This window comes from Salvelinus sp. IW2-2015, unplaced genomic scaffold (assembly GCF_002910315.2).
Source record: "Salvelinus sp. IW2-2015 unplaced genomic scaffold, ASM291031v2 Un_scaffold2288, whole genome shotgun sequence".
Taxonomy (NCBI): domain Eukaryota; kingdom Metazoa; phylum Chordata; class Actinopteri; order Salmoniformes; family Salmonidae; genus Salvelinus; species Salvelinus sp. IW2-2015.
This window is the reverse complement of record NW_019943614.1, coordinates 154,845-168,146: the sequence shown is the minus strand read 5'-3', so window position 1 is coordinate 168,146 and position 13,302 is coordinate 154,845. Positions and strand designations below refer to the sequence as shown.

Sequence of the window (13,302 nt, the reverse complement as noted above, 5' to 3'; positions counted from 1 at the left end):
CCGTTTATGTTCTCAGTTGTTGAATCTTGTTATGTTCATACAAATATTTACACATGTTAAGTTGCTGAAAATAAACGCAGTTGACAGTGATGAGGACGTTTCTTATTTGCTGAGTTTATAAATGCTAAATGGAATATATCATCTTTTTGGCAGAACAGCCTTGTGACTAGTGCCCATGTGAACACAATCACAGACAGTCTTGGGCCCTAGTCACATCGTGAACACAATCACAGACAGCCCTGTGACTAGGGCCCATGAGGAACAACAATCACAGACAGCCCTGACTAGGGCCCATGAGGAACACAATCACAGACAGCCCTGTGACTAGGGCCCATGTGACACAATCACAGACAGCCCTGTGACTAGGCCATGTGAACACAATCACAGACAGCCCTGTGACTAGGCCCATGTGAAACACATCACAGACAGCCCTGTGACTAGGGCCCATGTGAACACAATCACAGACAGCCCTGTGACTAGGGCCCATGAGGAACACAATCACAGACAGCCCTGTGACTAGGCCCATGTGAACACAATCACAGACAGTCTTGTGACTAGGGCTCAATGAGGAACCACAATCACAGACATCCATATTGCAAACTGCGTCAAGTACAAGAATTTACATTTACATTTGAGTAATTTAGCAGCCGCTCTTACCCAGCGCGACTTTCCCTAGTGACATTTCAACGGCAGTTCCAATTATAACAGTCGTATGAACATTTATGACAGCGATACATAATGTGAAGGATCAGGTTTTTAAGCTGCTCGGAAAACCGTTGTGGGATATCCAGGTAACTGCCGCAGTAAAGGAAACACCAACATGAAGTGTTTTAATAGGGCGCTGGGCCTCCACCAATCAGAACAGCTTCAATACACCTTGGCATGGATTCTACAAGTGTCTGGAACTCCATTGGAGGGATGCGACACTATTCTTCCACGAGAAATAAGTTGTGTTTTTGTTGATGGTGGTGGAAAACGCTGTCTCAGGCGCCGATCTGGAAATAAGTGTTCAATGGGGTTGAGATCTGGAGACAGAAGGCCATGGCATATTGTGTTGAGATCTGGTGACTGAGACGGCCATGGCATATTGTGTTGAGATCTAGTGACTGAGACGGCCATGGTATATTGGTGGAGATCTGGTGACTGAGACGGCCATGGCATATTGGGTTGAGATCTGGTGAGCGAACGGCCATGGCATATTGTGTTGAGATCTAGTGACTGAGACGGCCATGGCATATTGTGTTGAGATCTAGTGACTGAGACGGCCATTGGCATATTGTGTTGGAGATCTGTGACTGAGACGGCCATGGCATATTGGGTTGAGATCTAGTGACTGAGACGGCCATGGTATATTGTGTTGAGATCTGTGACTGAGACGGCCATGGTATATTGGTTGAGATCTAGTGACTGAGACGGCCATGGTATATTGTGTTGAGATCTGGTGACTGAGACGGCCATGGCATATTGGGTTGAGATCTGGTGACTGAGACGCCATGGTATTTGGGTTGAGATCTGTGACTGAGACGGCCATGGTATATGTGTTTGAGATCTGGTGACTGAGACGCCATGGTATATTGTGTTGAGATCTGGTGACTGAGACGGCCATGGTATATGTGTTAGAATCTGGTGACTGAGACGGCCATGGTATATGTGTTGAGATCTGGTGACTGAGACGGCCATGGTATATTGTGTTGAGATCTGGTGACTGAGACGGCCATGTATATGTGTTTGAGATCTGGTGACTGAGACGGCCATGGTATATTGTGTTGAGATCTGGTGACTGAGACGGCCATGGCATATTGTGTTGAGATCTGGTGACTGAGACGGCCATGGCTATTTGTGTTGAGGATCTGGTGACTGAGACGGCCATGGCATATTGGTTGAGATCTGTTGACTGAGACGGCCATGGTATATGTGTTGAGATCTGTGACTGAGACGGCCATGGTATATTGTGTTGAGATCTGGTGACTGAGACGGCCATGGTATATTGTGTTGAGATCTGGTGACTGAGACGGCCATGGTATATTGTGTTGAGATCTGGTGACTGAGACGGCCATGGCATATTGTGTTGAGATCTGGTGACTGAGACGGCCATGGTATATTGTGTTGAGATCTGGTGACTGAGACGGCCATGGTATATTGTGTTGAGATCTGGTGACTGAGACGGCCATGGCATATTGTGTTGAGATCTGGTGACTGAGACGGCCATGGCATATTGGGTTGAGGTCTGGTGACTGAGACGGCCATGGTATATTGTGTTGAGATCTGTGACTGAGACGGCCATGGTAAGTGGTTGAGATCTGGTGACTGAGACGGCCATGGCATATTGTGTGAGATCTGGTGACTGAGACGGCCATGGCATATTGTGTTGAGATCTGGTGACTGAGACGGCCATTGCATATTGGTTGAGGTCTGGTGACTGAGACGGCCATGCATATTGTGTTGAGATCTGTGACTGAGACGGCCATGGTATATGTGTTGAGTCTGGTGACTGAGACGGCCATGGTATATTGTGTTGAGATCTGGTGACTGAGACGGCCATGGCATATTGTGTTGAGATCTGGTGACTGAGACGGCCATGGCATATTGTGTTGAGATCTGTGACTGAGACGGCCATGGTATATTGGGTTGAGATCTGGTGACTGAGACGGCCATGGCATATTGGGTGAGATCTGGTGACTGAGACGGCCATGGCATATTGTGTTGAGATCTGGTGACTGAGACGGCCATGGCATATTGTGTTGAGATCTGGTGACTGAGACGGCCATGGTATATTGTGTTGAGATCTGGTGACTGAGACGGCCATGGTATATTGTTGAGATCTGGTGACTGAGACGGCCATGGCATATTGTGTTGAGATCTGGTGACTGAGACGGCCATGGCATATTGTGTTGAGATCTGGTGACTGAGACGGCCATGGCATATTGTGTTGAGATCTGGTGACTGAGACGGCCATGCATATTGTGTTGAGATCTGGTGACTGAGACGGCCATGGTATATTGTGTTGAGATCTGGTGACTGAGACGGCCATGATATTGTGTTGAGATCTGGTGACTGAGACGGCCATGGCATATTGTGTTGAGATCTGGTGACTGAGACGGCCATGGCATATTGTGTTGAGATCTGGTGACTGAGACGGCCATGGCATATTGTGTTGAGATCTGGTGACTAGACGGCCATGGCATATTGTGTTGAGATCTGGTGACTGAGACGGCCATGGTATATTGTGTTGAGATCTGGTGACTGAGACGGCCATGGTATATGTGTGTGAGATCTGGTGACTGAGACGGCCATGGCATATTGTGTTGAGATCTGGTGACTGAGACGGCCATGTATATTGTGTTGAGATCTGGTGACTGAGACGGCCATGGCATATTGTGTTGAGATCTGGTGACTGAGACGGCCATGGTATATGGTTTACATGGTTTTCATGCTCATCAAACCATTCAGTGACCACTCGTGCCCTGTGGATGGGGGCATTCTCATCCTATTGGGGCATAGCCATGCTAACCAAAATAATGGACAAAATAACGACCTGCATGATGGAATGTTAATTGCTTWWTTAACTCAGGAACCGCACCTGTTTTCAGTATGCTTTGTATCCCTCATTTACTTGTTGTGCCAGTTACCTGTGTAGGCACTAATATTTTTGGGGGTTATTATAATTTCAACAATGATGAGCCTTGGTATTAATACACTGATAGACAGTGACTTTTTCCACATTTTGTTACGTTACAGCCTTCACCTAAAATGTATTAAATAAAAAATCTGAAATCTACACACAATACTCCATAATGACAAAGCGAAAACAGGTTTTTAGACATTTTTGCTAATTTATAAAAATAAAAAACTGAAATAATACCTTATTTGCATAAGTATTCAGACCCTTTGCTATGAGACTCAAAATTGAGCTCAGGTGCATCCTGTTTCCATTGATCATCCTTGAGATGTTTCTACAACTTGATTGGAGTCCACCTGTGGTAAATTAAATTGATTGGACATGATTTGGAAAGGCACACACCTGTCTATATAAGGTCCCACAGTTGACAGTGCATGTCAGAGCAAAAACCGAGCCATGAGGTCGAAGGAATTGTCCGTAGAGCTCCGAGACAGGATTGTGTCAAGGCACAGATCTGGGAAAGGGTACCAAAACATTTCAGCAGCATTGAAGGTCCCCAAGAACACAGTGTCCTCCATCATTCTTCAATTGAAGAAGTTTGGAACCACCAAGACTCTCCTAGTGCTGGCCTCCCGGCCAAGCTGAGGAATCAGGGGAGAAGGGCCTTGGTCAGGGAGGTGACCAAGAACCAGATGGTCACTCTGACAGAGCTCCAGAGTTCCTCTGTGGAGATGGGAGAACCTTCCAGAAGGACAACCATCTCTGCAGCACTCCACCAATCAGGCCTTTATGGCAGAGTGGCCAGATGGAAGCCTCTCCTCAGTAAAAGGCACATGACAGCCCGCTTGCAGTTTGCCAAAAGGCACCTAAAGACTCTCAGACCATGAGAAACAAGATTCTCTGGTCTGATGAAACCAAGATTGAACTCTTTGGCCTGAATGCCAAGCATCACGACTGGAAGAAACCTGGCACCATCTCTACGGTGAAACATGGTGGTGGCAGCATCATGCTGTGGGGATGTTTCCAGCAGCAGGGACTGGGAGACTAGTCAGGATCGAGGCAAAGATGAACAGAGCAAAGTACAGAGAGATCCTTAATGAAAACCTGCTCCAGAGCGCTCAGGACCTCAGACTGGGGTGAAGGGTTCACCTTCCATCAGGAAAACAATCCTAAGCACACAGCCAAGACAACGCAGGAGTGGCTTCAGGACAAGTCTCTGAATGTCCTTGATTGGCCCAGCCAGAGCCTGGACTTGAACCCGATTGAACATCTTTAGAGAGACCTGATAATAGCTGTGCAGCAACACTCCCCATCCAACCTGACAGAGCTTGAGAGGATCTGCAGAGATGAATGGGAGAAACTCCCCAAATACAGGTGTGCCAAGCTTGTAGCATCATACCCAAGAAGACTCAAGGCTGTAATCGCTGCCAAAGGTGCTTCAACAAAGTACTGAGTAAAGGGTCTGAATACTTATGTAAATGTAATATATATATATATATATTTTTTTATATATATAAATTAGCAAAATGTAGATTAATGGGTTGGAAAAAATGTATTTAGTCAATTTTATAATAAGGCTGTAACGTAACAAAATGTTGATAAAGTCCAGGGGAAGGAATACTTTACGAACGCTCTGTACATAATGGCTGTGAAAGAAACTTGGGTCATATTCATTAGGCACCAAACGTAAGGTGTCGGACAGAAACGGGAAAGGACAGGGGTGTATTCATTATGTCTTGCAAGAACCAAACCGGAAGCAAACAGAGCAAACTGAATGAAACTGGGAGGGACATACCTGAATTTATCCAATAGAAACTCTCGTTTTGTTAGCGAAACGTTTTCCGTTCGGAGTAAACGGTTTCTATTTCAAAAAAACATTTTTCTACGGTGGACACTAATGAATACGACCCTGGTGATACTGAACTGTGGCCACCGCAACAATGTCATTGTTAGATTCTACACTTGTCTATACTGTCCAAGCAAGGCATTGAGTTGAAACGGTTTGACACACACACACACACACACACACACACACACACACACACACACACACACACACACCCTAACAGTTTGACTCCAGTTGAGCCTGTGTTCTGTAAGTCATGACAGGCTTTCTTCTTTCCTCTCATTGAGTGTATAGCCTAATGCCTCTGAAATAAATGATGTCTTAAACTCAATGTGTCTAGGTAAGAGTAGTAACATTGCATGTCATGCTGTATGTCCTTTCCTGAATAAAGTCAAATCTATGGTTTTTCAGCCATTTATCTACTGATGATATTTAATTTCTATCAAAAACACACTGAGAAGCGGATTCCCCCCCCCCCCCCCCCCCCCCCCCCGCCTCCCCCCCCCCCCCCCCCCCCCCCCCCCCTCCATGATAACCGTTACAGGGTTACTGCCAGAGTTTTGGCAATAAAGCCCCTTTTACTTCTCTGGAGTCAGATGAACTCATGGATACCATTTGTACGTATCTGCGTGCTGTTTTGAAGAAAGTTGACGTCGTTTTGGGAGCCATTGCTAACTAGCGTTAGCGCATGACTGGAAGTCTATGAGAAACTGCACGCATAGACATAAAATATGGTTAATTTGACTCTCGGTAAGAGAGAGAGAGGGAAAAAGGGCTTAATTGACAATCTGGAGACTATTCCTTTAACAGGTTGACATGTTCTAGAATGTTTTGAACACTAGACTGTTGTGAGGCGACAAATCATGGTCACCAAGATTTCACCAATATCTTGGCGTATTATATCTCGTCCAGTGTCACAAATCAAGTTTAGACCTTTTCCATCATGATTTAATCTTTGTTGTCCATGTCCAGTGGTATCCTGCTCCCAAATCTGTTTGAGCTGTAATTATTGCCCATGGGACAAAACTGACCAGGGATAAGCCAGTATGCAAGTAAATAATGTTGACAGAGGGTAAAGTGCTGCTTGGTGGTTTCTCAACTTCATTATTATATATAATTATTATATTATATTATATTATACAGTTCACTCGACAGGGACATTAACATGATACTCCTTAGTCTCACATTTGAATATCTGTTTTGTGTGCTTTGTCTTTGCTTTGTTAGTGTAGGTACAACCATAGCAGCACATCTCATATTGACAAAGTTTACGTTCTAAATGGAGCCCTATTCCCTATCTAGTGCACTACTTTAGACCAGAGCCCTATATAGTGCACTACTTTAGACCAGAGCCTTATGGGCCATAGGGGTTTTGGTCAAAAGTAGTGCACTTAATGGAATAGCATTGGAAGTAGTATGTCTCTTTCTCCCCTATTCCTCAAAGGGCTGTCTGTAGAACAGAATGGTCTGTATATTTCCTCCAGTTCTTAGAACAATAACGTCCGTATTTAATCTGTCTTATTGTTGAGTTGTTGGTTACAGTTGTTTTGTCCCTGTGAGTGATTTCTAAATTTACATTCCGCCGAGTTTCACAACGAGCAGAAAATCATTCATAAAAACCTGTTTAACATTGATATTCCAGAGGTTTTATGAGGATTGGTCATTGTGTTTTATTCAGGTCAATGTTCATATTGCGATCCTTTACAAGCCTACGACGTGATACATCAAAGGTACCACATGACCGTCCAGAAGGCGTCACCGGACATGTTGGGAAGAGTCAATGTAAATAGTTTTAGTGCCGTCTTGTCGCCTTTCGCACTGAAGTGAAGGAAAAAACTCCCAAACAAGTAGCATATACTCCCAACGTATTATACTGATGTCATTTATCCAGGATTTTCACATCAGTACAGATGAAGGTGAGGAGAGGAAACTAGTGTACACAAACCACCCCGCCACGGTCACAAGTTCAGGGAGTCGACGGTGGTTTTCTACTTGTGATGCAGTTCGTGTTTCGTACCGCCAGGCGGTGTTTTTTAGCAGGGCGGTACAACAGAAACACGGCGACGTGGAAGCGTGGAAATGTCATGTACGCGCGTCTCGCTTGTGATCAACAGGGCTTTTTCAATCGTTTTTAAACGGCTTTTCAGTAGAAATAAATGTGTATTTTAAATAGTAGAGAGGATAAAAACAACTGACATTCTTAATATCGTGCATAAATTCAGATCTATAGCCATGGATGAGGCAATAGCGATTATTTTAATATCCGTTGCGATGTTTTTGGGATGTTTTCTATTAGGTTTAATTCCACTTTTGATCAAACTTTCTGAGGTAAGTCATTTAATTCTTAACATTGTATTCTCTCCGTTCCCCTCCCTTCTGTAACTTGCACCGTCCCTCCTCTACGGTCTCTTCTCCGATGCCTTAGCTGGCTCAAAGCTGTCAATGTCTTCAGACCTGTTTCATAGTGGTCCCTGCTATGGGATCCACTCCACACAATATTTTGTGAACATTCAATAGATAGCTACTGTAGCCCCCCCCTCTCCTTCATTCAATTTATAAAAATATAATTTTAATGTATCACCATCAGAAGTTACAATGGGGCACTGAGCAAGGTTCGATATTTGTCAAGGGTGTGCTTGGTACATTCTGAGCTTTTGTTGTTACCGTAGTAGAGTAGAGGAAATGACCTTTTTGTAACTAGACAGCAAGTTTATTCTCTGTAACCAGTTTTGAATTCTTGACTTTATAAAAAAAAAAAACTAATATTGATATGGCATAATTTAACACTGTTATATACCGTGACTCATGTATTACCCCTCTCTCCTTCCTAAACAAACAACCGTTGTGTGTAGGTATAATAATGTGTGTGTGTGTGGTCTGTCTCTGTGTGTGTCTGCGTCTCTGTGTGTGTCTGCGTCTCTGTGTGTGTCTGCGTCTCTGTGTGTGTCTGCGTCTCTGTCTGTCTATGTGTGTGTGTGTCCCTTTCTATCCCAACAGAAAAGGCTGCAGTTTGTCAGTATATTCGGGGCAGGCCTGCTCTGTGGTACTGCTCTAGCTATCGTTCTCCCAGAGGGGGTGGAACTGCTGGAAGAGTCATGGAGAGGTGAGGGGTACCAGACATATAATGTAACGGGAGTAACAGCCCAGGGTACTAACTTATCAGGACATCAACGACAGATGGAGCAACAACTCACTGTAGGCTAAATCCCTGTTGTTGAGTTTGTAAAATGGGGAAAAATAGTCCCTCGATTGCAGCTATATTGATGCTATAAGTAGTCTGTAGTCCTCTAAGGGTTATCTTGCCAAATGTTTTTTATTTCAGTGATGTGTGTATACAACTTTATCTATAATGGACCTTCAAGCCAAATGCCCAGCCCTTTAATTCATGTCTGTTTGCACCCACCTCACCGACCAGACCAAGCCAAAGGGCCCAGGGGTACTTCAGGATACATGGGCAATCAAATTACCTCATTTAAATGAAAATCYACTTGGTGAGCTAYTTTAAGGGTCCTTGGTTATAGCTCGGCTTGGGCAGACAGGAAGCTGTACTGTTACATCAGGGCGATGCCATGGTAACGGAATTACGCTTTGACTCAGGTTTTTCCCTTTCAAATGTACAAAAAAAACAACCACATTGATTTCAATGTTTAACAAACCATACAACTCTATGCACAATAACTACTTTGAACAATTTACAKTAAARATTTAATCAAAAACAGTTACTGTAAGAACTGTGCAGTTCAGAATGGCATTTTAAATCTCCTTCAGTTTTTTTATGCGACCACGTTTTCCAAAASCTTTGTTAAACATCTGCTCCGAATGAAGATTCAAAAGACGTCTGCAGAAAGACCGGGCTGTCAGCTGTGATATGACACCTTSASTTTGAAAACATCTCTTTTGGCTAATGACCTACAAGTAAGTGAAGTGGATGAAGACCCAGTAACAGAATGATGGTAACAGAATGACATCGTAGGTCTCTGATCTGTACTAGACAGAAATTAATCATTAATAACGTGATTCTCTTCATAGTGATGTTTCCTATATAGATACACACAACAGGTAGAAATATGTCATATCCTGCTTTCCACGTTTGGCTATTATTCTACACACCGACTGTTATTCTAATGAGCTGCAAACAAGACCGCATTTGGTTGGTCCAGACCGGACCCAATCTGAACCAATCATAGATGTCTATGTTTCACAAGTTTGGACAGCCCAGTACAGTAGAGCTGATTAGAGTACAGTGAAGTAGATGCAGTTGAAGTCAGAATTTTACATTCACATTAGCCAAATACATTTAAACTCAGTTTTTCACAATTCCTGACATTTCATCCTAGTAAAAATGCCCTGTCTTAGGTCAGTTAGGATCACCACTTTATTTTAAGAATGTGAAATGTCAYAATAATAGTAGAGAGAATGATTTCTTTCATCACATTCCCAGTGGGTCAGAAGTTTACATAAACTCAATTAGTATTTGGTAGCAGAGTTCGGGTAGCCTTCCACAAGCTTCCCACAGTAAGTTGGGTGAATTTTTGGCCCCATTCCTCCTGCCAGAGCTGGTGTAACTGAGTTAGGTTTGTAGGCCTCCATTGCTCGCACCACGCTTTTTTTTCATTTCTGCTCACAAATTTCTATAACATTGAGGTCAGGCTTTGTGATGGCCACTCCAATACCTTGACTTGTTTGTCCTTAAAGCCATTTTGCCAAACTTTGGAAGTATGCTTGGGGTCATTGTCCATTTGGAAGACCCATTTGCGACCAAGCTTTAACTTCCTGACTGATGTCTTGAGTGTTGCTTCAATATATCCACATAATTTCCCTCCTCGTGATGCCTTTCTATTTTGTGAGTGCACAGTCCCTCCCTGCAGCAAAGCACCCACACACATGATGCCGCCACCCCCGTGCTTCACGGTTGGGATGGTGTTCTTCGGCTTGCAATCCTCCCCCTTTTTCCTCCAAACATAACGATGGTCATTATGGCCAAACAGTTCTATTTTTGTTTCATCAGACCAGAGGCCAATTCTCCCAAAATTACAATCTTTGTCCCCATGTGCAGTTGCAAACCATAGTCTGGCTTTTTTTATGGTGGTTTTGGAGCAGTGCTTCTCCTTGCTGAGCGGCCTTTCAGGTTATGTCGATATAGGACTTGTTTTACTGTGGATATAGATACTTTTGTACCTGTTTCCTCCAGCATCTTCACAGGGTCCTTGCTGTTGTTCTGGGATTGATTTGCAAAGTACGCTCATCTCTAGGAGACAGAACGCATCTCCTTCCTGAGCGGTATGATGGCTGCGTGGTCCCATGGTGTTTATACTTGCGTACTGTTTTTTGTACAGATGAATGTGGTACCTTCAGGCGTTTGGAAATTGCTCCCAAGGATGAACCAGACTTGTGGAGGCCTACAATTTTTTTCTGAGGTCTTGGCTGATTTATTTTGATTTTCCCATGATGTCAAGCAAAGAGGCACTGAGTTTGAAGGTAGGCCTTGAAATACATCCACAGGTACACCTCCAGTTGACTGAAATGATGTCAATTAGCCTATCAGAAGCTTCTAAAGCCATGACATAATTTTCTGTAATTTTCCAAGCTGTTTAAAGGCACAATCAACTTAGTGTATGTAAACTTCTGACCCACTGGAATTGTGATACAGTGGATTATAAGTGAAATAATCTGTCTGTAAACAATTGTATGTAAAAATGACTTGTGTCATGCACAAAGTAGATTTGCCAAAACTATAGTTTGTTGACAAGACATTTGTGGAGTGGTTGAAAAAACGAGTTTTAATGACTCCACCCTAAGTGTAAGTAAACTTCAAAAGTAGAATGCGCAAGGTGTAATGTTAGYTAGTACATCATCAGTTGTTCATGTCACTCATTGCAGACCTTAGAGAGATATTTATAACTTGTGAGAAATGTCCAGATCAACTAAGGTTTAGTTTTTTCTGTTTTTATAGCCCATAGATATTGTCATTTTTTTTTCTCTCACTCAAATATCACATGAATACACATTTAAAAGTGGCTATAAAACTGTAAAATGTTCTTTGTACCCCATGACAAAATGTGTAGAATTGCAGTAAATAAGCTTTATACCTGCAAATTTCTCTCCATCAAGAAGAGGGGTGTGAACAGTTTTTTTTGCTGGAAGATGGGAACCGAGTGAAAACGTTTGGGGAAAACCCTCCTCTACTGTACTATACTATACTATACTATACTGTACTGTAATTCACATGTTGGTTCTCATGGGTCTATTTACATGGAAATCATCAACAACATTTCCAAGCTTTCACACACTGAATCTATGAATTGGTACTGTAGAATCTGGATACACAATGTAAGGTATTTGAGGGTGTTGAGTGTGCCTGTTACCTCTCCGCAGTCTCTTCCTGCTCTGTGGCCCCAGCAGCAGCCAATCAGAATGCCAGTGACGGTGGGGTCGGAGGTCAGCTCCAGGAGATGGGCCCCTCCTCTAAAGGTCTCCCAGCACGGTTCTTCATCGGGGTCTCCCTGGTCGTAGGGTTCATCCTCATGTTCCTGGTGGATCAGATCAGTAGCTACTGCTCCATACACGGTCAGTGATGCTCCGAGGTGAAGACCTAGCTCCTCACTCTATTAGCGTTAGCCTGTCCTATTGAAAACACACTGTGAAGACGCTAACTTCCCTAGCGTTCATTTGGGCTAGCATTATCCCAACCCATTGAAAACCCGCTCTAGGATCAGCTTCCTCTCTCTCCCCCAATCATAACCTTCACCATTAGTGGGAAAATGCTAAACTGATCATAAAAATCACTGTCTGGGGTCAACTTCACCCTTCTCCGATGAGGTACTACTTCATATAGCATCATACGCAACATTACCAAAAGTATGTGGACACCTGCTGGTCGAACATCTCATTCCAAAATCATGTGCGTTAAGATGGAGCTGGTCCCCCTTTGGGACCTCGTTTTGTGCACGGGGGCATTGTCATACTGAAACAGGAAAGGGCGTTCCCCAAACTGTTGCCACAAAGTTGGAAGTACAGAATCATCTAGAATGTCAATGTATGTTGTAGTATTAAGATTTCCCTTCACTGGAACTTAGAGGCCGAGCCGGAACCATGAAAAACAGCCCCAGACCATTATTCCATCCTCCACCAAACTTTACAGTTGGCACTATGCATTTGGACAGGTAGCGTTCTACTGGTATCTGCCAAACCCAGATTTGTCCGTCCGACTCCCAGATGGTGAAGCTTGCTCCAGAGTCCAATAGTGGCAAGTTTTACACCACTCCAGCCGACGCTTGGCATTGCGCACGGTGATCTTAGGCTTGTGTGCGGCTGCTCGGCCACGGAAACACATTTCATGAAGCTCCCGAACAGTTCTTGTTGCTGACGTTGATTCCAAAGGCAGTTTGGAACTCGGTGGTCAGTGTTGCAACCGAGGACGATTTTTACGCACTTCAGCACTCGGCGGGCCCGTTCTGAGCTTGTGTGGCCCACCACTTCAGGGCTGAGCCATTGTTGCGTTGCGCCTAGCACTTCCAGTTGACCGGGGGGCAGCTCTAGCAGGGCAGAAATTTGACAAACTGACTTGTTGGCATCCTAAGACGGTGCCACATTGAAAGTCACTGAGCTCTTCAGTAAGGCCATTCTACTGCCAATGTTTGTCTACAGAGATAAACCTCCTCTCCTAACCCCCTCTCTAAACCTCCTCTCTAAACCCCCTCTCTAAACCCCTCCTCTCTAAACCCCCTCTCTAAACCTCCTCTCTAAACCTCCTCTCCAAACCTCCTCTCCAAACCTCCTCTTCAAACCTCCTCTCCAAACCTCCTCTTCTCCAAACCTCTTCTTCAAACCTCCTCTC

At 44.1% G+C, this 13,302-nt stretch overlaps 1 protein-coding gene across 1 annotated transcript in view; it reads left to right on the top strand.

The window, feature by feature from the left end:
* The first annotated feature begins 7,550 nt into the window (after positions 1 to 7,550).
* The window catches only part of LOC112073539 (zinc transporter ZIP9), a 15,867-nt gene continuing 10,115 nt past the window's right edge, over positions 7,551 to 13,302 (top strand). Inside the window, exons 1-3 of the mRNA XM_070440182.1 lie at positions 7,551 to 7,793; positions 8,463 to 8,568; positions 11,841 to 12,032. Of these exons, the coding sequence (XP_070296283.1) occupies positions 7,698 to 7,793; positions 8,463 to 8,568; positions 11,841 to 12,032 (394 nt within the window). The 5' untranslated portion in view covers positions 7,551 to 7,697. The remainder of the gene's footprint in view (positions 7,794 to 8,462; positions 8,569 to 11,840; positions 12,033 to 13,302) is intronic.